Source organism: Scyliorhinus canicula, chromosome 12 (assembly GCF_902713615.1).
Source record: "Scyliorhinus canicula chromosome 12, sScyCan1.1, whole genome shotgun sequence".
NCBI classification, from domain to species: domain Eukaryota; kingdom Metazoa; phylum Chordata; class Chondrichthyes; order Carcharhiniformes; family Scyliorhinidae; genus Scyliorhinus; species Scyliorhinus canicula.
In genome coordinates, this window is record NC_052157.1 from 50,237,897 (window position 1) to 50,261,921 (window position 24,025).

At 45.6% G+C, this 24,025-nt stretch overlaps 1 protein-coding gene across 1 annotated transcript in view; it reads right to left on the minus strand.

The window, feature by feature from the left end:
• Positions 1 to 24,025, minus strand: part of adamts17 (ADAM metallopeptidase with thrombospondin type 1 motif, 17) — a 584,360-nt gene that overhangs the window by 523,089 nt on the left and 37,246 nt on the right. The window contains 1 exon segment of the mRNA XM_038813320.1: positions 19,649 to 19,809. Within this exon segment, the coding sequence (XP_038669248.1) occupies positions 19,649 to 19,809 (161 nt within the window).

Here is a 24,025-nt window from a genome sequence, read left to right on the forward strand (position 1 = left end):
AATCCACGATCATTACCGTCTAGAAGGACAAGGGCAGCAAACACATCGGAACACCACCACCTGAAATTTCCTGACTTGGAAGTATATCACCATCACTGGGTCAGATCCTGGCATGTCCACCCTAACAGCACTGTGGATATACCTACACCACATGGACTGCAGCGGTTCAAAAAGGCATCACACCACCAACCTTCTCAAAGGAAATTAGAGATGGGCAATGAATTCTGGCCTAGCCAGCGACACCCATGGCCCATAAATGAATTTTAAACAAATTGAGGGAACATTTAGCAGACAGTAATGATTGTATCGTAAGGTTTAGGGTGACAGTAGAAAAGGACAATGGGAATACCAGAGTAAGATAACCTAACTGGGGGAAAAGCCAACTTCAATAGGGCAAAAAGAGCTGGGCTGGATAGACTGGAATGAAAGGTTGGAGGGAAAAACTGTAGCTGAACAATTGGCTACCTTCAAACAAGAAATGGTTTGGACATAGTAAATGCAGATTCCCTCAAAAAGGAAAGGTAGGGCAAAGAAACCCAGAGCTCCCTGGATGAAGAGATAAAAATTAAGATAAAGAAAAAACAGTGCTTATGACAGGTGTCAGGTAGAAAATACAGTTCAGAACCAAGAGGAATACAGAAGGTTCAGAGGGGAGGTGACAAAGCTCAATAGAGAAGTGAAGAGGGATTCAAGATAAAGGGTAAACCCAAAGTCTTCTGTCGGCATATAAATAGTAAAAAGGTGGTAAAAAGAGGAGTAAAGCCAATTAGGGACCTAAAATGGGGTTTGGCTGAGGTATTAAATGAATACTTTGCATCTGTCTTTCCCAAGGAGGTAGGTGCTACCCAGGCCATGGTAACAGAGGAAGAAACTCTATCGCTCGAAGGGTTCAAATTTGATAAGGAGGAAGTATTGGATAAACTGTCGGTACTTAGGTTGACAAGGCACCAGGACCAGAGAGATGCATCCAAGGATATTGAATGAAGTGAGAGTGGAAATTACAGGGACATCTGTTACCATGGCCTGAGTAGCACCTACCTCCTTGGTAAAGACGGATGCAAAGTATTCATTGAATACCTCAGCCAAGCCCCATTTTAGGTCCCCAATTGACTTTACTCCTCTTTTTACCACCTTTTTACTCTTTATATGCCTACAGAAGACTTTGGGATTACCCTTTATGTTGGGGCAGCACGGTAGCACAGTGGTTAGCATTGCTGCCTCACGGCGCCGAGGTCCCGGGTTCGATCCCAGCTCTGGGACACTGTCCATGTGGAGCTTGATCATTCACCCCGTGTTTCCGTAGGTTTCGTCCTCACAACCCAAAGGTGTGCAGGGTAGGAGGATTGGTCACGCTAAATTGCCCCTTAATTAGGAAAAATTAATTGGGAACACTAAATTTTTTAAAAAGTGTTGGCTGCCAGTCTTCTCTCATAATCCCTCTTCACTTCTCTATTGAGCTTTGTCATCTCCCCTCTGAACCTTTTGGTGTTCCCTAGACTCAGGCAGGTGCCAGAGGACTGGAGAATTGTAAATATTATGTCCATATTCAAAAAGGACTGTGTACATAAGTTCAGTAGTTACTGACCAGTCAGTTTGACTTCTGTGGTGGGGAGCTTCTGGAAATAATTATTTGGGACAGGACTAATAGTCACATAGAAAAATGTGGGTTGATTAGGAAGAGTCAGCTTGCATTTCTAAATCATGTTTAACTGACTTACTGGAGTTTATTGAGGAGGTAATAGAAAGGGTTGATGAGGGTAATACTGTTTATGTGGTGCACATAGACTTTCAAAAGGCATTTGATACAGTGCCACAAATAAAATTGGTTTTGTAATATGAAACAGTAATGGTTAATGGATATTTTTCAGGCTGGAGGGAGGTTCGTAGTGGGGTTGGTATTGGGACTCCATGCTTTCCTTGATATATATTACGGATCGAGATCTTGTTGTGCAGGGGGCAATTTCAAAGTTTCCGGATGATACAAAACTTGGAGGCATTGTAACCTGTGACGAGGAGAGTTGTGGAACGTCAAAAGGATACTGAGTGGCAGGTAAAGGTAAAGTCGCCTCAGTCCCAGATGACCATAGGCAGCTTTCCCCTTTGAAGGAGAGAGCTGACTGGTGGTGATTTAACCTGAGGATCACACACCTCAGGCGAGAGGCAAGGTTGAGAAGGTGGGCCTTCATGAATAATGAGTTTCCAGGTGTCAGATAAAGTTCAATGTGGAGAAGTGTGAGATGATGCATTTTGGTAAGAAGAGCATGGAGAGACAATATAAAATAAAGGGTACAATTCTCAAGGGGATGCAGGGACAGAGGGGTCTGGTGTATATGTGCATCGACCATTGAAGGTAGCAGGACAGGTCGAGAGAGTAGTTCATAAAGCATATAGAATGCTCAGCTTTATTAATAGGGGCAGAGAGGAAAAGAGCAAGGAGATTATATTGAACTTACACAAGATACTAGTTAGACCTAAGCTGAAATATTGTGTACAGTTTTAGGTGCCACGCTACAGGAAGGATGTGAATGTGTTGAAGAAAGTGCAGAAGAGATTTACAAGAATGGTTCCAGGAATGGGAAACTTCAATTATGAGGAATGTTTGGAGAGGTTGGGAATGTTCTCCTTGGAGGCAAGAAGGCTCAGAGGAGATTTAATTGTGATGTTCAAAATTATGAGGGGGATGGACAGAGTAGATGGGGAGAAACTGGTCCTGCTCATAAACGGATCAAGAACGAGAGGGAACAGAATTAAATTGATTTGCAAAAGAAGCAAATGTGAGATGAGAAAACCTTTTCACACAGCGAGCGGCTCGGGTCTGGAATGCACTGCCTGGAAATGATGTGGAGGCAGGTTCAATCAAGGCATTGAAGAGAGCATGAGATGATTACTTGAATAGAAACAATGTGCAGGGTTATGGGGAAACGGCAGGGGAATGGCACTAAGTCATGGTGCTCATTCGAAGAGCCAGTGCAAACATGATTGGCTGAATGGCCTCCGTCTACACCATAACAATTCTGTAATTCTGCTGAATAACTGCACTGCCCAGCTCTCTCCCCCCAGAGTATTCCATATTCCTCAGTTTCAAATGTGCATTTAATGATTCCTTAAAAGGTGCAATGGGGTCTGTGGTAAAGCGCAGTAGCACACAGTGGTTAGCACAGTTGCTTCACAGCTCCAGGGTCCCAGGTTCGATTCCGGCTTGGGTCACTGTCTGTGCGGAGTCAGCACGTTCTCTCCATGTCTGCGTGGGTTTCCTCCGGTTTCTTCCCACAGTCCAAAGATGTGCAGGTTAGGTGGATTGGCCATGATAAATTGCCCTTAGTGTCCAAAAAAGGTTAGTTGGGGTTACGGGGATAGGGTGGAGGTGTGGGCTTGGGTAGGGTGCTCTTTCCGAAGGCTGGTGCAGACTTGATGGGCCGAATGGCCTCCTCTGCACTGTAAATTCAATGATTTTATGATTCTATGATCCCATAGGACGTTTCCCCTTACTCTCTCAACCTTAAATCCAAGATTTTTGCAATGAGAGGAAATTCCTTACTTAATCTATCAAATCCTTCATAACTTTAAAATCCTCTTAAATCTCTGTGCAGCCTTCTTTGATCCAATGGAAATTTTCCCAGCATCTCCAATTTCTCCTCTTACTATATAGTTTCCCATCCGAACATCATCCCTGGTGAGGTTCTGCAGACAGCACTTGACTGGTTTAATGCTCTTTTCCTAATGGGGTTCCCAAAGCTGCTCACAATGTTCTATGTGTGGCCATAGCAGTGCTTTGTCTCAAATCATCACTCCATTCTTCATTTTTTAAAATCCCAGCTGCCACTGACCTTTTCTATGGCTGTGTCACTAAAGTCTCATCGACCAGAATGTAACACATGGAGATGTCACATTCCTTAAAGTACCACATCAGAGAATAGCATACCTCAATGTGTGCTGTGTTCATCTGATATGAAAAAAAAAGGAACAGCTGAAAAGAACACTTGCCTTTACTATACCTAAGATTTCATTGATCGAACAGGCACAAATGAAGTGAAATATAATCCAATTAATACTTGGGTATCAGGTCACCCAATCACCCAACTTCTCCCACTCAAATTCACAAGCAGCAAACATCAAAATGCTGAGAATATTGAGAGTTAGCTTTACAAACAGTTTTAATTATACCTTCTAAAATGTGAAATATTTATAAATAAGAAACGCAAAGTTGTAAATTTGAGGAAAAATGCCTGCCTCTGCGTTTGTATAAAACCTTTTCCTGAATAACTTAAACAATGGAATTTCGGAGTTCTGGACCCAATGGTGAAGAGAAGGGAATCAGGGATACACAAGAAGCTAGAATTGGGGGGTTGCTTGCGGAGTGTTCCTCATATCAGGAGCCATGACAACTGAGAAAGCAACTGTCTCAATCATCAATTATGTAGTTGGGATTTTTTTGTTGTTAATTCTATGATCCTGAGGAGGCTAAGGAAGAGGAGGAAGTCTCATCGGCCCCTTAAGCCTGCCCTGAAATTCAATTGGATCATGGCTGAACTGTATGCTAACTGCATCCCACTAGCTTGGTTCCATATCTCCATAACCATGCCAAGTAAAAATCTAAGATGAAAGCAAATTACTGCGGATGCTGGAATCTGAAATAAAAACAAAAAAATACTGGGTGGTCTCAGCTGGTCTGACAGCATCTGTGGAGAGAGAAGGGAAATAATGTTTTGAGTCTGGCTGGCCCTATGTCAAATCTTTGACCAAGTGTCATCCAGACTCAAATATAAATCAATTGATCTCAGATTAAAAACTGAGCTAACACATTCTGATTTTAAGGTTATGGCCCTTTTCCCTCAACTCTGCCACCAGCAGAGAAGGGTTCTCCTTTCACTACCCGTAATGGCACCTGTGGAGGTGGGGAGGGGGGGGGGGGGGGGGGGGGGGGGGGGGGGGCAGGCCATTGGGCTCTGGGCAGGGTGGTACCCTGGAGCTCCCGCTGCCACCCGGGCACATTGGCACAGCAGTCAGGCGTTCTTCACCGAGGCCAGACAAAAAAGCCCCATTTGATATCGGGGTCATTCTCAGCGCTGCAACTCACTAAACCCACCCAAAACGGGCCTCTCCCCCCCCCCCCCCCCCCCCCCAATGAAAACGTGCCCAATATTTGTAATATCAGATAAGACAGGTAGCCTTTTCTAGCAAGTACTAGTTTTTTTACATAACATATTACTTATGTCTTCTGGATGAAACATTTGGATGTGATGCTGTACATATGTGGGTGATCTTCAGACACCCAGCAGTCATCTCTAAACTGAACAGAAGATTGAGACCTCTCCCCGGAATATTTCAGGCCGAATAAAGGGTTTACCAACCAAATGATAGGAATTGTTTGCATTCCAGGGTTAGCAGCAGCTGCTACTTGTCTGGATATTTTTTGACTTAATTCCCTTAATGTTTCAGCCATCAGAAACAATGAGTTCATCAACATCCCCAACCAGTCTTCTTTAACCACAGGGATCACTATCTCAAAAACACAATGTAATCATTTAGCATAATTCATTTCTTAATATGAGGCAATATCAAGAAGGAAAATAATCTCAGCCATAAGACTCAATAATCTGGTGGATCGTATTGGTTTTACATATATATATATATATATGTATTAATATACATAAGTCACAATTATAAAGCCAATTCCTGTAAAAATACAACTAATGGAAACCACCGAATTTCTGATTTGTCCAAAAATAATTGTGTCGCCACATTCACTTTGACAAGAAAAAACGTATTGAACAAGATTCAAGGCACTCTCTGTATCAGGGTATTGTCATATTCATTCCTTACCCAGTCACACTCCAACTCCAGCTGCAGCACAACCTCCCACTCACTACACCCAACTCCACAAGAGACCTGCTGCTAACAGTAAAGGTTGCTGCTGCAGTCTAACAATCCCAAGGGTGTAGCACTCACACCGACTACAGCTTAGGAAATGACAGCCATGAAAACCTGAGGGTTTCCATTCTTTAAAAAAAATGGAGGAAGTGACTCCTTAGGCACATACAGGGAAATGCAGATACAACTGCAAATTACTTAACAAACAAGGGGAGTCACATCCGAAATATTACTTTTGCAAACTCTGAATGACTTGTACAACATTTGCAGGAATTTCTTGTTTTTCTTCAAAACGGGTCTCCAATATTAAAACTTCTCCCATATGGACGTTGCTGCGGTGCTTAAGAGCTTGGCCCAGTCACAAAGGGTCATGGCTGAGGGTGTCAAGAGCATTGGCCGTGGCATTGACTGAAGCTGGCCTGGGTCAGTCACAAAGGGGCATGACCGAATCAGTGAGGGACATAACTCACTTTCTGAGGGACGTGGCCCAGTCTTTGTGCTCCATGGTTGAGGGCATCGAGACCCTTGTTGAGACAAGTGCGGGCCTCCAGGACTGGCACCGCCACATGACGGTGGAGCCTGTAGTAAATCATGCCCGTGTGATGTCTGCCTCAGCTGGGCGGAGCATTGCAGAGGCCCGGAGCATAGTGGATCAAATGAACTAATCGCATTTAAATTAATGCGAATCCGGTTTTGCATGCCACCACCGGCACAGGGCGCAAACCTAGCTATTGCCACCAACGAGGGAGAGGGGCATGCCATCCGTATCGGTGCTGGGCATGGACTTCAATTTTGGCCAGACGTCCAATTCTCCACCCAATTTTGTGTTCGGGGTACTTTTGGTACTTGGCTCTCCTATGATATTTCACATTTACCAACTGGCCTCCTGTAGTATGAGTAGCCTGGGGTCCGGAATGCATTTAAAGTGACCCCCAATTAAACTGGAGAGTGGACCAAGGCAGGGGTTAGAGGTAGCTGGCGACTGCAACACTTTAAAAAGGTGATAGGCATAGTATGCCACGAGGAGAGAGACAGAGTTTTAAAGTAAGAACTGGACCTAGAGAGAAAAATGGTGGAATAAGATGAGATGAGATAGCAATTTCCTGGAGTTAATTTCCAATAAGATAGACTGTGGAGTGGGAGGGGGAAGCGACTGAAACTTTCAAGGGTAAAATGGGGTCAAAATCAGCTGTTAGCTAACTGAATGGCATATCAGGCAGAAAGAGCCGAATGGCCTCCTCCTGTTACCAGGTTTGTGTAAATCAGAAGGCAAGACTGACCCCTCACAGTGAGCCACAACCTTGTTTTGCAAGTCCCAATTCAGAAAATCATAGAATCCCGACAGTGCAGAAGGAGGCCATTCAGCCCATTAAGTCTGCACCGACCGAAAGAGCATCCTACCCATGCCCCTGCCCTATCCCCGTAACCTCACCTAACCTGCACATCTTTGAACACTTAAGGGGCAATTTAGCATGGCCAATCCACCTAACCGGCACATGTTCGGACTGTGAGAGGAGACCGGGGCGCCTGGAGGAAGCCCACGCAGACACGGGGAGAAAGTGCACAGTCACCCAATGCCGTAATCGAACCCAGGTCCCTGGCGCTGTGAGACAGCAGTGCTAACCACCGTGCCCCCCAATTCTAGCAAATTGTGGGCAAAAATGTGTCAGAGACATTGAAACAGCAATGCTGGAAGCTGTATCACCAGTTTTTCTGCGAGAGCGTTTGGTGCACTCAGACTTCCTGGTACAACATATGTCGAAGATGCTATTTATATCGGTGCACCCTCTAGAGGCACAACCAGGTACAACCAGCTGAAACGCCACACAGGGAGTTAAGATGCAATGCAGCAGACCAATGATTATAGCCTGCATTTCCTGTGCATATCCTTTTATCGAGCCTCAGATCTCACACACAATTTAAGCAAGTTCTGCTGACTTTCTGCAGTTAACTTGAATTAAACATATTCTACTTCCATTTTCATTTTGTACAGCTTAGAACATTTTCCCAACTCTCCATTCGATTTGGCTAAAAACAGGATCCAAAAATGTTAACTAATTGGAAGAACAGACACATTGATGTGCAGAAACAAGTAAAAATAGAGGGCTCTATCAAAATAGCTCAGCCAGGATTACCCACCAGGAGATAAAAAGCAGCCTATTAAAAACCGTAAACGGTATAATGAGGAATGTACCCATATCGGGCTCTCCTATCTTTGTTCTCTGCTACCCAATTTACAGGGGTTATTTATAGGATGTTCAAAGGACTCGGAAGCCTGATGAGAAGGCATGCACACTCCCTCCCCCACAACTCCTGTCGAGCAGTTTGGATGGCATTTCACATGTCGTTGAGACACTTCAAGCTTTATTAGGAACAAAAAGGTATGTATTAATAAAGAGAAATTATGTGCAGGGGTTTGCAGTGTGAGGCTGCCTTGGAGCAGCAGTCACTGGCTGCTCCAATGTTTACATGCTTACTGCATGGCATCCAGATGTATTCTGCCCGAAGGGGGGACTCCACGCTCTAGGGTGGTCACCCGCTCTCAGCCCCCATTGGTCCCCCAAGCCAGGTGACCCTCTTCCGCTGTGCTGTCATAAAGAGACCGACACCACAATCACTGCATCCCCCCCTTAACTTTTGTTTTGGTACAATCTTCAAAATTAATCCACTCAAACCCAAATTCTAAATAAACATTATACACACAAGTTAGATATTGGTAAATCGAAGCAGCGATTGTTCGATGATGAGAGACCTTGAGGCTTGTGTTCAACATAACACATCTACCCATCAGATAATCTGGAAAGATGGGAGAGTACAGGTTGGAGCAGCCACGTCAGTGAGTGACACTAACAGTGAGCTCTGAACAGGAAAACTGAGATTATATCCCTGGATCAAAACTTCACCATCAGGAGTGCACATCGGGAATGTCGACAGTGTCCTCAGAGAAACTACCACTCATAGTAATTCACAAAATGACTCTTTATGTCAATCAAACTTCTTCCTGCAAGTGAGAAGATTGTGGGTCCAAACGCCATTCAAGAGCTTCAGGCAATACCCAGCCCCACAGGACAATACTGTCGGCGATACTGCCTCTGCAAATGGATAAATGGTTGTTTTTTTTTTAAAATTGATTTATGGAATGCGAGCATCGCTAGCCTTTGCCAGCATTTATTGCCCATCCCTAATTGAGCTTGAGATGGTCCACATTGCTTTGAATCTAGAGACGCATGTAGGCCAGACCTGGTAAGGACGGCGAGATTTACTTCCCCAACAAACATTAGTGAACCAGATAGGTTTTTAGAACAATGGATTCATAATCATCTTTGGACCTTTAATTCCAGATTTGTTTTATTGAATACAAATTTCACCATCTGCAGTGGTAGGATTTGAACTCAGGCCCCCAGAGCATTACCCTGGGTCTCTGGATTACTAGTCCACTGATTATACCACTGCGCCATCACCTTCCCCTAATAGGCACTGTATGATAGAATCAATTTGTTAGGGATTTGTCATGTGTTCTTTTTGCAAATTATCACTAGTGGGGGTGACCTCTGGTTATGGAGATTGTAGGGCAGCACGGTGGCACAGTGGCACTACTGCCTCATGGCGCCAAGGTCCCAGGTTCGATCCCGGCTCTGGGTCACTGTCAGTGTGGAGTTTGCACATTCTCCCCGTGTTTGCGTAGGTTTCGCCCCCATTACCCAAAGATGTGCAGGGTAGGTGGATTGGCCACGCTAAATTGCCCCTCAATTTAAAAAAAAATGGAAATTGTAATGTTTAAGGCAGTAATTTTCAAACTCAGGGTCACGACCCGTGGGTGGGTCGTGGGTGGGTGTAGGGAAGGCCGTGGGACCATCGGTTGCGGCGTTGGACGTTCCCGATCGTGAGACAAAGTGCCCAACGGCCAGGATCAGTTTTCACAAATACGGGCCATGACAGGCTTGCAGGATGCCGGCCGTCCTACGCATGCATGCCCCCTTAGCAGTGTGTAGGCCTGGAGCCCAGCAAGACAGAACGGCTCCTCCCAATGCCAGCAAACGCTGACCCAGGGGCAGATTATTTTTAAAAATCAATAGGGTCTCCTCTCCAGGAGCAACGGCAGAGAGCAGGTCACGTGCTCCGGACGAGAGAGAGATTCCTCCATTTTATAGCTGCCGTAGTGCTGGTGTGAGCTCCAGCGCCTCTGATGAATAATCTATTGAGAAGAAGCCAAAATCAGAAAAATCAGTACAAAGATGATTTCTTGAGGTATATATTTATTAATTGTGCCACTGAAAATCTGGATGCAAAGCCCATGTTGTCATATGAGGGGTGTACTGGCAAATGAAAGGTTAAAACCCTCAAAACTTCAAAGACAATTGACGAGTTTGAAGACAAATACTTTTTCCAAAAGATGCAGCGAGAATTTAAATTGTCAGCTGAAGTCCACAGCAGAAATGTAACACTGAATGACAAAGCACGTGAGATGATGAGGACAACCAGACTCACCTGTCACATTTGAGGTAAGCAAAAATGGTGGGTTTTGAAGGTCAGCCCGAAGGTCTACTATGTGAATACCAAGGGTCGGCCCATGTGGGTCCCAAAGGTCGGCCCGTGTGGGTCCCAAAGGTCAGCCCGTATGGGTTGTGGTGAATGTGTAACTCGTAATTCACACTGTACCTTACATGTGTCCCTGTGGGCCCCATCTGTGAGCCACTGTGCGGCTCTGCCCACAGGGGGAGATGAGGAGCATGTACAGAGTTCCGCCCTAGGCTCTGCCCCCTTTAGGGAGTATAAGTGATGCGGTCCTGCAAGACCGCCCTCAGTATTGTGCAGTCGCAGGCAGGCTCAGTTGTAAGCCGATTAAAGCCACAGTTTACTCCAACTCGTATCTCAGAGTGAATTGATGGTCGCATCAATTTAATCGACTTAAAGAACTACTATGGAATCAGCCCTCGAACCTGACCAACTGGAACTCGATCCACAGGCCGCTGAGGCAAAAGAAAATATTTTGCATTGGCTTCGGTGCTTCAAGGCCTACCTGGCTGTGTCAACGACCTCCTCCGTTACAGATGAACAGAAACTAAGTCTTCTCCACGAACGGGTGAGCCATCGTATTTCTACTCAATTTAATGAAGCTGACTCTTACACTGAGGCCCTCGCGATACTCGACCGCCTGTACGTGTGGCCCGTGAACGAAGTCTATGCACGGCACATCTTCACAACTCGTCGCCAGCGCCCTGGGGAGTCGATAGATGACTATCTGCGCGAACTCAAAGCCCTAGCACGCGACTGAAACTAACAGGCCGTTAGAGCCACTCAGCACATGGAACTCGCCGGCCGAGACGCGTACGTTGCGGGGGTCCGATCAAATTATGTGCGGCAGCGTCTCCTTGAGAAAGGGGCCCAGGACCTGGAGGACACGGTAAAACTGGCGACCTCATTGGAGGTCGCTTTCAAAAGTCTAACTGCGTTTTCGGCTGATCACGCGACCCCATCGTGGAACCCCGACCAAAGGCTGCCCCAGGCCTGCGCGCGTGGCCACCCGCCCATCACGGAGGACTATATGCAGCCTAGCAATTCTGAAAATCGACCCCCCTCCACTCTTCGCTAATCTCACCACCAACTGCAAACCAGTGGCCACTCGCAGCAGGAGGTATAGTCTGCAGGACAAGGTGTTTATTGGATCCGAGGTCCGGCGTCTTTTGCGTGAAGGAGTCATAGAGGCCAGTAATAGCCCCTGGAGAGCTCAGGTCGTGGTTGTCAAAACCGGGGAAAAGCTCCGGATGGTGGTTGATTACAGCCAAACCATTAACCAGTTCACGCACCTTGATGCGTACCCCCTACTCCGGATTGCAGACATGGTAAATCAGATCGCACAGTACCGCGTGGTCTCCACGGTGGATCTGAAGTCTGCATAACACCAGTCCGCCCGGAGGACCGCCACTACACGGCGTTCGAGGCAGACGGCGACCTCCTCCATTTCCTCCGGGTTCCCTTTGGCGTCACGAACGGGGTTTCGGTGTTCTAACGAGCAATGGACCGAATGGTGGACCAGTACGGGCTGCGGGCCATTTTTCTGTACTTGGATAACATCACCATCTGCGGCCATGACCAGCAGGACCATGACGACAACCTCCACCGATTTCTCCAGACCACCCAAAAACTCAATCTCACCTACAATAAGGAGAAATGCGTTTCCACACTACCAGGCTAGCCATCCTCGGCTACGTCGCGGAAAACGGGGTCCTAGGGCCCGACCCTGACCCTCCCTCCCTCTCCCTCACTGTTCCAAGGCCCTCAAGAGGTGCCTCGGATTTTTTTCATACTATGCCCAGTGGGCCCCCCAGTATGCGGACAAAGCCCGCCCACTATTTAAGGCCACCCTCTTCCCACTGCCAGCCGAGGCTCGCCAGGCCTTCAAGTGCATTAAGGCGGACATCGCCAAAGCCGCCATGCGTGCGGTAGATGAGTCCGTCCCATTCCAGATGGAGAGCGATGCCTCAGAGGTCGCTCTCACTGCCACTCTGAACCAGGCAGGTAGGCCGGTAGCGTTATTTTCCCGAACCCTCTCCGCTTCGGAACTTCGACACTCCTCAGTCGAAAAAGAAGCCCAAGCCATTGTGGAAGCCATGCGGCACTGGAGGCACTACCTCACGGGTAGGAGGTTTACCCTCATCACCGACCAAAGATCGGTTGCCTTTATGTTTGACAACTCACAGCAGGACAAGATCATAAATGACAAAATCTTGCGGTGGAGGATCGATCTCTCCACCTACAATTACGATATCGTATATCGTCCTGGGAAGCTCAATGAGCCCCCAGATGCCCTGTCCCGCGGCACATGTGTCAGCGCGCAAGACGACCGACTACAGGATATCCACAATGACCTCTGTCATCCGGGGGTCACCCGGCTCGCCCATTACATCAATGCCCGCAACCTGCCCTTCTCCACCGAGGAGGTTAAAGCCGTCACCAGGAATTGCCTGATCTGCGCGGAGTGTAAACCGCACTTCTATAGACCAGACAAGGCCCACCTGGTAAAGGCATTCTGGCCCTTTGAACGCCTGAGCATCGATTTCAAAGGGCCCCTCCCTTCAACTAATCGCAACATTTTTTTCCGCAACGTTATAGATTAATTCTCCCATTTCCCGTTTGCCATCCCATGCCCCGATATGACCTCCCATACAGTTATCAGAGCCCTGAACAGTGTCTTCACCCTGTTCGGTTTCCTCAACTATGTCCACAGTGACAGGGGTTCGTCCTTCATGAGCGACGAACTGCGTCAGTACCTGCTCAGCAAGGGCATCGCCTCGAGCAGGACTACCAGTTATAACCCCAAGGGGAACAGGCAGGTGGAGAGGGAGAACGCGACGGTCTGGAAGACCATCCTACTGACCCTACAGTCCAGGAATCTCCTGATGTCCCACTGGCAGGAGGTCCTCCCCAATGCGCTCCATGCTATTAGGTCCCTCCTTTGTACGGCCACGAATCAGACTCCTCGTGATTGCTTATTTGCCTTCCCTAGGGGAACTACCACGGGGGCCTCGCTTCCATCCTGGTTGATGACACCGGGCCCTGTCCTCCTCCGAAAACACGTTCGGACACATAAGACCGACCCCCTGGTAGAGAGGGTCCAACTCCTGCACTCAAACCCCCACTACGCGTTCGTTGAACACCCCGATGGCCGACAGGACACCGTTTCCCTCCGGGACCTGGCATCCGCAGGCTCTACTACCACTACCGCCGAGGTACCTCCTACACTACACCCCACCCGACTTCCCATGCCCTGCGCCCCTGCGCCTATTTGCTCCCCGCGCTCCCTTCCGCCCAACACACCGGTTTGCAGGAACGAAGCTCAGGAAGAACCATCCCCGGAGTCCACCCCCGGACCCGCACCGAACATCCTTCCACAGCCATCCGAGACGGCTGCAACACCAGTGCTTCGTCGGTCTCAACGCACGATTCGGGCGCTGGACCGACTGAACTTGTAGACCCGTCACCCCTACCGGACTTAATCTTTTTAACAGGGGGTGAATGTGGTGAATGTGTAACCACTATAATTCACACTGTACATTACTGTGTCCCTGTGGGCCCCATCTGTGAGCCGTTGCGCGGCTCTGCCGACAGGGGGAGATGAGGAGCATGTACAAGGCTCCTCCCTCGGCTCCACCCCCCTTCAGGAAGTATAAGTGCTGCGGTCCTGCGAGTCCGCCTTCAGTTCAGCATAGTCGCAGGCAGGCTCAGTTGTAAGCCGATTAAAGCCACAGTTTACTCCAACTCGTGTCTCTGGTTGAATTGATGGTCGCATCAGCAATAAAGTTTGAATAACACTGGTTTAAGGTAGAATATACCCAGTTTGGTTGTTAATGTATCAGCAATTACATCATTTGGCAATTGCATTGTTAAAGGTGATAATTGACAGCTTCACCTCCAAACGAGTATAAATGGACCTAGCTGGAACAGTTTGGTGTGGGGGAACAGAAAGAGGCTGGCACCATGCTGGGCTGTTCTTGAAATAAACTGGCTGCAGACTTATTCCTTCACCATATATAATTAATTGAGTTAACATGGTGGCAGAGGATGCACAGGGTGCTGTAAAACAGACAGGGTGCTGTAAAAGAGGTTTTTGGTCTCTATCTTCTGTTGGGTGGGGGGTGGGGGGTGGGGTGGGGGAGTGATGGAAGAGAGAAAGGAAGTCTACTGCTGCTGAAAAAACCTGGTTAGAAAATGGCAAAATGGCAGAAGGATGCTGTAAAATATCACGTTTGATTATCTGATTTTCTGAGAGATTGAACCATATTGACAATAGAAAAAAAAATGGAAATGTTGACATGGGCTACTGCTTTGCCCTAGAAGAAGCAAGGCATGATTTTGGCTTTGTCGTTCCTGCTGATCCTATTGTTTCCTGGTAACGTGTTTTCTGAAATTGAAGTGAACGATTTGGACAATGAAGAGGGATTAGACCTTCTGTTTATGGTTAAATGTTACCAAAATGTCATCGACAGTATATGAAGCATGGTCAACCTTTGATAATTTAAGAAAACAGATGATCAATCCATGGAGGAATACATTATCGACTTTAATAAATGGTATAAGAGACTGAAGAGATTTGAGCTTGAAATCCTGGAATCTGCATTGGCATTTAAGTTACTCAATCATGCATGTATTTCTCAAGTTGATAAGACTTTTGGTATTGAGAGGGGTTCAATTCCACAGTAAAGGCACTCTCCTTGACCAAATGGCTGCTGTCCTAAAACATGATGTGGAGATCCCGGCGTTGGACTGGGGTGAGTACAGTAAGAAGTCTTACAACACCAGGTTAAAGTCCAACAGGTTTGTCATAATACACACCAGTATATCATGGGGCAGACACACACTGATGGACATACACTGGGACCAATCAACATGCACAAACACCGCAGCCAATCACCTGTTAGAGCACACGCACTATAAAGGCAGAGGGCATCACTTTTCCCGCTCATTCAGGTGCAGCTTCTCAGAAGCACAAGAGCTTATCAGTTACAGTGCAGACTCACACCACGTGCTGAGTGATTCAACTGGTTCGGACAGGCACAGGTCTCTAGTTAAACTAACATCGAGTAAACCCACAGTTATAGTACGTCTAGTATTTTATAAGAGTTAATAAAATAGTGTTGAACCTTCTTCAGTGTTGGTGGGATATGTCTGCTTCACGAGTCCACAATGCCCAACACTTCAAGGTTTGTTTCAAATCACTAGCTTTCAGAGCACTGCTCCTTCCTCAGGCGAATGAAAAGGTATGTCTTCCTGTTAGACTTTAACCTGGTGTTGTAAGACTTCTTACTGTGCCCTAAAACATGTTTAGGAAAACAGTCATTTTTCAGCTACTTTCCCATTGAATACAGGCAATTCTGGTAAAGCAAAAGGATGGAAGATTTGTTGGTGGCTGAGTTTTGAGATTGTATTGGAATCTGCATCTAATATTTTGTCAAAGATAGAGGGTGGGATTCTCCATCCCGCTGGCAGCGGGATTCACAGTCCCGCTAGCCAGCAAATGAGATTTCCCATTGTGGGCAGCCCCACGCCGTCGGGAAATCCCCAGGTGTGGGTGCGCTGTCGGCGTAACGGAGAATCCCGACAACGGAGAATCCAGCCCAGGATTACTGATTAGTGTTCTGAAGATGGTTGCACTTTTAGGTGATTTGAGAGGTGAGACAGAAAGTGCATTTGGGATGGTGACTAAGTGCTTAAACCCAAGACATGCACAAGGAATAGTTAATGGGTGCAGTTCCAAGTATCCCTCTGCAATGCACTGTCCACAGCGAAGGAATCAAGCTTTTGAAATCATACATTAAACAGAATTCTGAGGCTACAAACAATGGGGACTACCGTGAAGGAACTCAGTTGGTCACTGAGTTTGAATCCAGTGATGAGTGTTTAGATTTGTTCAACTGTGTCGTTTTAGATAGTGGTTGCTCTGCCACAGTATGTAGGGTGGATTGGCTTAACTTTTACTTGGAGTCTCTTGAGGCAGGTTGGTGGATGGTCAAGGAGTATGAAAGGTTTGGAGATGACAACATGCTAGTAGTCATCTGGGATCAGCCTTTTCACCAACACAAGATGCAGTTTCTAGCGACCTATCTCTCCCGTTGAGCAGATCGTCAACAAAAAAAGCACAAATGACACTCGACCTGAAGACCAAGATCGTGTACGGGCAGACCCTGGAATGTCAGGCAGTTGCTGTATAATTTAAGGATGCCAGAAATTTCTCATCAGAGTCCAGGAAGTCTTAACTTCTGGGAATAAGAATTTGGTGGAAAAAAGGACGATTATTTGCAAGTTGCACATCCAGCACCACAAAACTTCTAAGCTTTACTGTGAGATGCTGGAGTATTTCATAAAGAATAAGGCAACCATATTCAGCAAATTATAGCTTGATGTTAAATTTGTATAACATATAGGAAGACACACCAGTATCCTGTGGTGAGCTTGCCACAAGCCAAGGAATTTAACGGTACAGTGTCAATGAGCTTAAAAGTATGGGAACAGGACGAGTATTTTTTCTTGCCACACTATATAGATATTGTGACCAGATTTAGCACATCCATCGTTAGATATGGCAAGGACAAAAGGACCATTATCAAAACGGTCATGGAGAAAAGGGAGTTAACAGGATTAGAGACACCAACAAAATTCCTGACAGATAATGGTGAGGAATTTTAAGTTGGGTCATTATCATAGTTATGCACATGAGAGCCGGTTCAGTAATAGTCTTGTGCAAGAGAAACCATGTAGTGACAGATGACATGTTATATAAAATATTGGCTGATCAACCAGGTTATAAATTGCAAATGGGTGCTGGTATGGGCAGTGCATTCAAAGAATTCTTTGTAATTGGGGATACCGTTCCTACCTGTTGATGAATCCAAAGTTGTTCTTAGTCTCATCAAATGCTCGCCCTCCTCTAGCAGGGACTACATTAGCTCTACTTTTCCAGTCACCCGAATGCTTTGCATGCAAGCGAAAAGGCTTTCATTCAATGTTTTGGAGAAAATTCAACCAGCCTTATGGCACCGCGTAAGACCAAAGGATTGGTATGTTACAAATAAGAGAAAAATTTGGAACAAAGTGAAGAGGCACGGTGCACTTCACATATGCACATAATGGGCAATTGAGGAGTCAACTACGGAAAATAGAGAATTGATTGACCATGAACAAAGTAACACAAACGTAGGATAGGACTATTTATTCAAAAGGACAACTGCCCAAAGTAGGAAAGAAGGTAACATGCCAGGTGCCATGCATGGGTGCTAGGAAGAGCAGGAAAGACCACTGTTAAATATAAACACTGTTTAAACGTGCAGGATGAAGGTGGGAAATCAGAACCGTGGATTGGCAAAAAGAGGTAAAAACATGGAAGGTCAGAATGGAATAGGAGCTCTGACAGTGAAGCGGAAAGGGCTAGAGATCCAGGAAAATATTTTAGAGATAGGACACTGATCACATGATGGAAAGATCATGTAGCAGCAATTTAAGAAGAGAGAAGAGGACGTGTACAGGTCGGAGCTTGATCAGAGAACTACAGAACAAACTTCAGAAGGTCACCTAAAAGTAGATGCCCTCATGATAGAGAAATGTTAGTAGCTGCTAATAAACTGGAAGATGAACTCGTAAGGAAACAAAACAAAGAGTTGGAAAGAATTTGTGGTGTTACCGAAATGGGACAGCCAGCCTTGCCATGCAAGTGGATATGGACTGAAAAGGTGCTCCCGGTCAACACCTACAAGGCTAAAGCTAGACTAATAGCTAGGGGTTTTGAGGAAAGATTTGAAAGATCAAGATATCTGAGTAGACTCCCCTGCAGCAGGAAAAGAGAGATTTCTTTTTGGCAACATAGAATCCCTATAGTGCAGAAGGAGCCCATTTGACCCATCGAGTCTGGACCGACCCTCCGAAAGTGCACCCAACCTAGGCCCAATCCCCAGCCCTATCCTCATAATCCTTTAACCCCACCCAACCTTTGGACACTTGGGGGCAATTTGGCGTGGCCAATCCACCTGACCTGCACATCTTTGGAGTGTGGGAGGAATCCGGGGTACCCGGAAAAAATCCACGCAACCATGGAGAGAATGTGCACGCTTCACGCAGTCACGTGAGGTCGGAATTGAACCCGGGTTCCTGGCGCTATGAGGCAGAAGTGCTAACCATTGTGCCATCCTCACATAATCCTGGAAGTGCAAATTGATAAATCTAAAAGTGATTTCATGGAAAATTTCAAAGGAAAGCATTTTTGAAACCACCTAAAGAAGCCGGCGATATAGAAGGAAAATTATGGAAATTAAACAAATATTTTTACAGATTGAATGATGCATCAAGAGTATGGTATTTTTGCGTGTGGCCAGCGTGGGTTTCCTCCAGGTGCTCCAGTTTCCTCCCAAATGCCAAAGATGTGCAGGTTAGGTGGATTGGCCATGATCAATGCATGAGGTTTTTGGGAATGGGGTTGGTTCAGAACCTGGAAACATTCAGGATTTCTATTTCTTGCTCTCAAGGGAAAATCTAGCCCTGGGGGTATTAATCTCAATCTAAATTGCACATCAGTTAGGTCAGTAGATCAGCAAAGATATCTCTCTCCTTACACTCGATCTCCTGGGGAATACATCTATCACTTCTTGAAGAAAAATCCATTGCGACACCTGTTCAGTGAATATTTCCTCAATCATTTAACCCAAAAAGTGAAAACTGCTTTTCTGAACTTGGACGCAGAACAAATCTGACGCGAACATTTTGGGCCCTGCAACCTCCACCATATAAGTGCCATCAATCTTTTATTTTTTCTCTTGTAAGAGTCGAGCACCATCTCGTCCGTGTTGGTTTCACAGAAGCACAATATATTTCAATAAGAGGGTGATCAACCAATCGAGACATTCATTCCTCAATCAACGTAGGTCATCCAGTCATCCAACATGGGACCTTAGTCTTACACGAATTGGCTGCTGTGTTTCCTACATTACAACTGATGACATTGCTAAACTGTGGATTGACTGTAAACAATTTTGATGTTGAAGTTGTGAAAGGCCTTTTATTTTCTTGGGGTATAACCTGGAATCTGATCTGTCCAGGTCTATCTTGAAACCCCTTCATAGGTTCCTTGTTCACCACTAACATTTGGTTTGTAATATGCATTGAGACAGGAGACCATAGCAACTTGTGCAAATGGCATGAAGACACCGGCTCGATAACCGCACAATATTATTCAGACACTCAAGCAAGGGCACTAATGCTCCAATGGTCTACAGCAATTTAAACAACATACCATGTTCATGACAGTCAGTATGAATCGCTGGGCAGCCTCGGCACCATGATACTCAACCATGTCCGAATCTGCCACCACCAACGTCTCCACGGTGTATTCATTGGTTAACCGAATGGCATTTCTTCGGGGTCGCCAGCCATCGGCCTTATGTCTCTTTCTTCCTAAGAGGAGAATTGATACATTTACACACATGCTCAACAGCCCAAGCATTCAGACATACAAAAATGTACATAGCATCAGGCAACCTACTGATCCAGTCGTTTCAGCGTTTATCATCTGGTCAGATATAGGTGGGTTTATGGTTGCTCATCAATCAAACCCCACTGACTTGAAATTGCCTCATTGGATAAAGCTAATGGTGACCTGGATTTATCCTTGAAGCCCCTTTAATCATCTTATGTGGCTCAGTACCTAAAGTTGCCTGAAGGCACCCGTGAAACACCTCGGGATAATTATCAGGTTCACGATGCTATATAAACTGAAGTTATTGTTGATGACACTGCTCCTTCCAAGAGGGTTCTATACTTGCAATTTCTAATCTGGTCATGGAGAGAGAAGTGGCAGAGCTGGGAAAACCAGAAATAGAGCATGTTTTTCATTGGGTCAGCTATGAGGGGAATGCATTGGCACAGATAAAGAGGGTGGCAGAAAAATCTGAAGGCATTTACCAAAGGATGGGCCATGTTTATTTACTTGGGTCATTGTGTGAAGCATTGGAAACTATAGGTTACCACTCAGCATCCTGATGGAGACATGTCAACTTTTCTCAAAGGGTTACAAATTATACAAATGGTTTCACAGAACAAAGAAAAGGTTTGGGGAATTTGAATCAATTATGTCCAATTTCCACTTCAAGCTTGGAATTCTACAAAAAGAAGCAAATGTTGTTCTAAATAAAGATTTAAACACTGGCCCGGATTTCAGTGATAATGATGTTAAATGGTCAGCATTCACCATCATGGATAGCAACTTCTGGAGACCGCACATGCACAGAATAATGCAGAAATAGAAGCAGTCAGTGATTCAACACGTTCCCAGAGGCACTACCCAGACTGCAAAACAAGTTAATTGGGGAGTTCATTTCCCCCTTACTCTGCTGGCCTCACTGTTAGAAACATTTGAAATTATACCTTGTTGAAAGAAGCGTAATTGGGCCTATAACAGAAGACTAACAACAGTGGCACAGTGGCTAGCACTGCTGCCTCACAGAGCCATGGACCAGGGTTCGATTCTGACTTTGGGTAACTGTGTGGAGTTCTCCCCCTGTCTGCATGGGTTTCTTCCGGGTGCTCTGGTTTCCTCCAATGATGTGCAGATGTGGTGGGGTTATGAAGATGGGGTGGGAGAGTGGACCGAGGTGGGGTGCTCTATACGAGGGTAGGTGCAGACTCGATGGGCCGAATGGCCTCCTTCTGCACTGTCGAGAGTCTTAATTACTGCTAAAAACCCTCAATGATTCTTGGAAGCTAATGACCAATATTATGATCCTAGACCAGACCCAAACAGTTATTAGGATACCAGACCGAACGCTCAAAATTTAATTAATTTGTAAGACTGTGAGGAATTATGCTTTGCTCCAGGAATGATTCCATGCACAAATAGGGATATGGGAAATTAAAATGTATTACTAACGCAGGATTAAAATAACTTTAATATCATACAAGAACGTAGTTTACAATGACCTATTAATGAAGAAGAATGAAGATCGCTTTTTGTCACAAGTAGGCTTCAAATGAAGTTACAGTGAAAAGCCCCTAGTCGCCACATTCGGCGCCTGTTCGGGGAGGCTGGTAGGGGTGTTAACAATGCTTAACAACGAATTAAATACTCCTAATTGCTAGGTTTTTTTATTTCCACTCGAGCAAAACCCATCTCGGGTCAAAACCCACTTCTAAATACAGTCACTAACCCAGGAATACCCGTTTTATTGAGATGTCAATAAATGGGCAGCACGTTATCACAGTGGTTAGAACAGTTGCTTCACAGCGCCAGGGTCCCAGGTTCGTTTCCCGGCTTGGGTCACTGTCTGTGTGGAGTCTGCACGTTCCCCTCGTGACTGCATGGGTTTCCTCCCACAAGTCCTGAACGACGTGTTGTTAGGTGAATTGGACGTTCTGAATTCTCCCTCTGTGTACTTGAACAGGTGCCGGAGTGTGGCGACTAGGGGATTTTCACAGTAACTTCATTGCAGTGTTAATGTAAACCTACTTGCGACAATAAAGATTATTATTATTATTATGTCTTGGATAAACTGCTTTGAGGGGAAATCCTTTGGAAACAGATTCTTGCCTGTGCCAAACTACTGTTTAACTTCCCAGCATTTTGCAAAAAAAAGCTGCTTGTCGGTTCACACCCCCTATCTAAACAGAGCTTCAAAACTGAAAACTTACCACCTGACTGCTCCAGTCCCTTGCTCGGTTCCTCCCATTAACTACACCATCTTACTAAAGCTAAACAATGTCTCTAATTATCTACTCCCCAGGAAACCCTTTTTATATCAACAAAATTTTCATTCACCCAACTTTTACGATGTTTTAATTGCACCTATGTAGACAAAACGCCTGCTGCTTTTCAAACCAGTATTTCTTTTTAAACATTGCTGCAGCAGTTACATACTCACCCCGGTTTTTAACATATACTGCATCAAATACATAATACAATATATCAGAAATTCCTATATTCATCACACAAGCTCCCCCACCATGGCAGCACAGTAGCCTTGTGGATAGCACAATTGCTTCACAGCTCCACGGTCCCATGTTCGATTCCGGCTTGGGTCACTGTCTGTGTGGAGTCTGCACATCCTCCCCGTGTGTACGTGGGTTTCCTCCGGGTGCTCCGGTTTCCTCCCACAGTCCAAAGATGTGCAGGTTAGGTGGATTGGCCATGATAAATTTCTCTTAGTGTCCAAAATTGCCCTTAGTGTTGGGTGGGGTTATGGGGATAAGGTGGAGGTGTTGACCTTGGGTAGGGTGCTCTTTCCAAGAGCCGGTGCAGACACGATGGGCCGAATGGCCTCCTTCTGCACTGTAAATTCTATGATATCTATGATCATGATTTTTAAAATTGCGTATTTTTAAAAATCATTTAATTTAAAACGTTGGTTTGTTAGTCCCCTCATTTCTTTTTTTCAGATAGTGAAACCAAAAGTAAAATATATCAAGTGCTTTCATTTCTTAAGTCTGCAATGTGTGAATACTTTAATGTGACTGGCTGCTATCATTACTGTTGTCACCAAGGTATCCCCTGGCCACCAGACGTAAACCTTGGTGCATTTTTTCTCTTTACTGAAAGAAATTGCGAGATCTTTGTGGGCAAGCCAACAGTTCTCCACTTACTATATTTATTATAATCTGACTTATTACAAAAAAACATATCATAGGCACAGTTATTAACACTTAAGGCACAAAAGCATTTAGCGATATTTCCTGACTAGGTTCTAACATATAGCTTGCACCCTTCGGAGCTCATTCTTCTGCCACAAGGGCAGACTTTCCAAACCAAGGCCATACCCACAACCTCATCCCGGTCAGAGTCTGATAACAAAAGCTGCACTACACTGGGGCAATGTTTGCTGCCTCTTTCACTCTCTTCTCTAAGAGCTCTCCCTTATGAGGCACTTTGGGTTTGGGCAGGTGCGGAGATTTTGAAGCTTTGCAACAGAAACCACGGAAGTGTATTAATGCTTAGATTTAGATTTATTGCCACGTTTACCGGGTATAATGAATAATATTGTTCTGCACACAGTCCAGGCAGATCGTTCCATACATGAAAACCTAACAAATACATGAGGATGCATAATGAAAAAACATAACCATAGACAGTGGGTGACGTGTAAGGTATATAGTGCTACAAATGAGGAGAAGATGCGTAGAAAGATCAGTTCAGTCAATAAGATCAGTTCAGACCCTAAGAGGGCCATTCAGCAGTCTGGTAACAGCGGAGAAGAAGTTGTTTTTGAATCTATTGGTACATGTTCTTGAACTTTTGTTCTCAAACTTTTTACTCGGGTAATTTACCCACCCATTTCCTGCCTGGACCCCTGGTTTTTAAACCTGCTCTCTTGGGCAGGCAGGCCTGCAGCAAACATCATCCTTCATTAAAGGTGCAAATTGAGGTCCAACTCTTTTCAAGTTCGAGTGGAGAATGGCCGTCAAGCATTTCAACCAGAGACAGATCAGCAGGAAGAGTGGGTGGTATTCATTATATTGCTCTTCACAGGATATGACTGATGACCCAAGGCCATTTTTTTCCACATGTATCCCTTGCTAGGCCACTTCAGAGGAATAGGCCAACCCGGCAACTTCCCTTCCCCAAAGGTTAAAAGAAAACAAGTGGCTTTTCCTGACAAAACGACGGTGATTTTGTTTTTTTTGT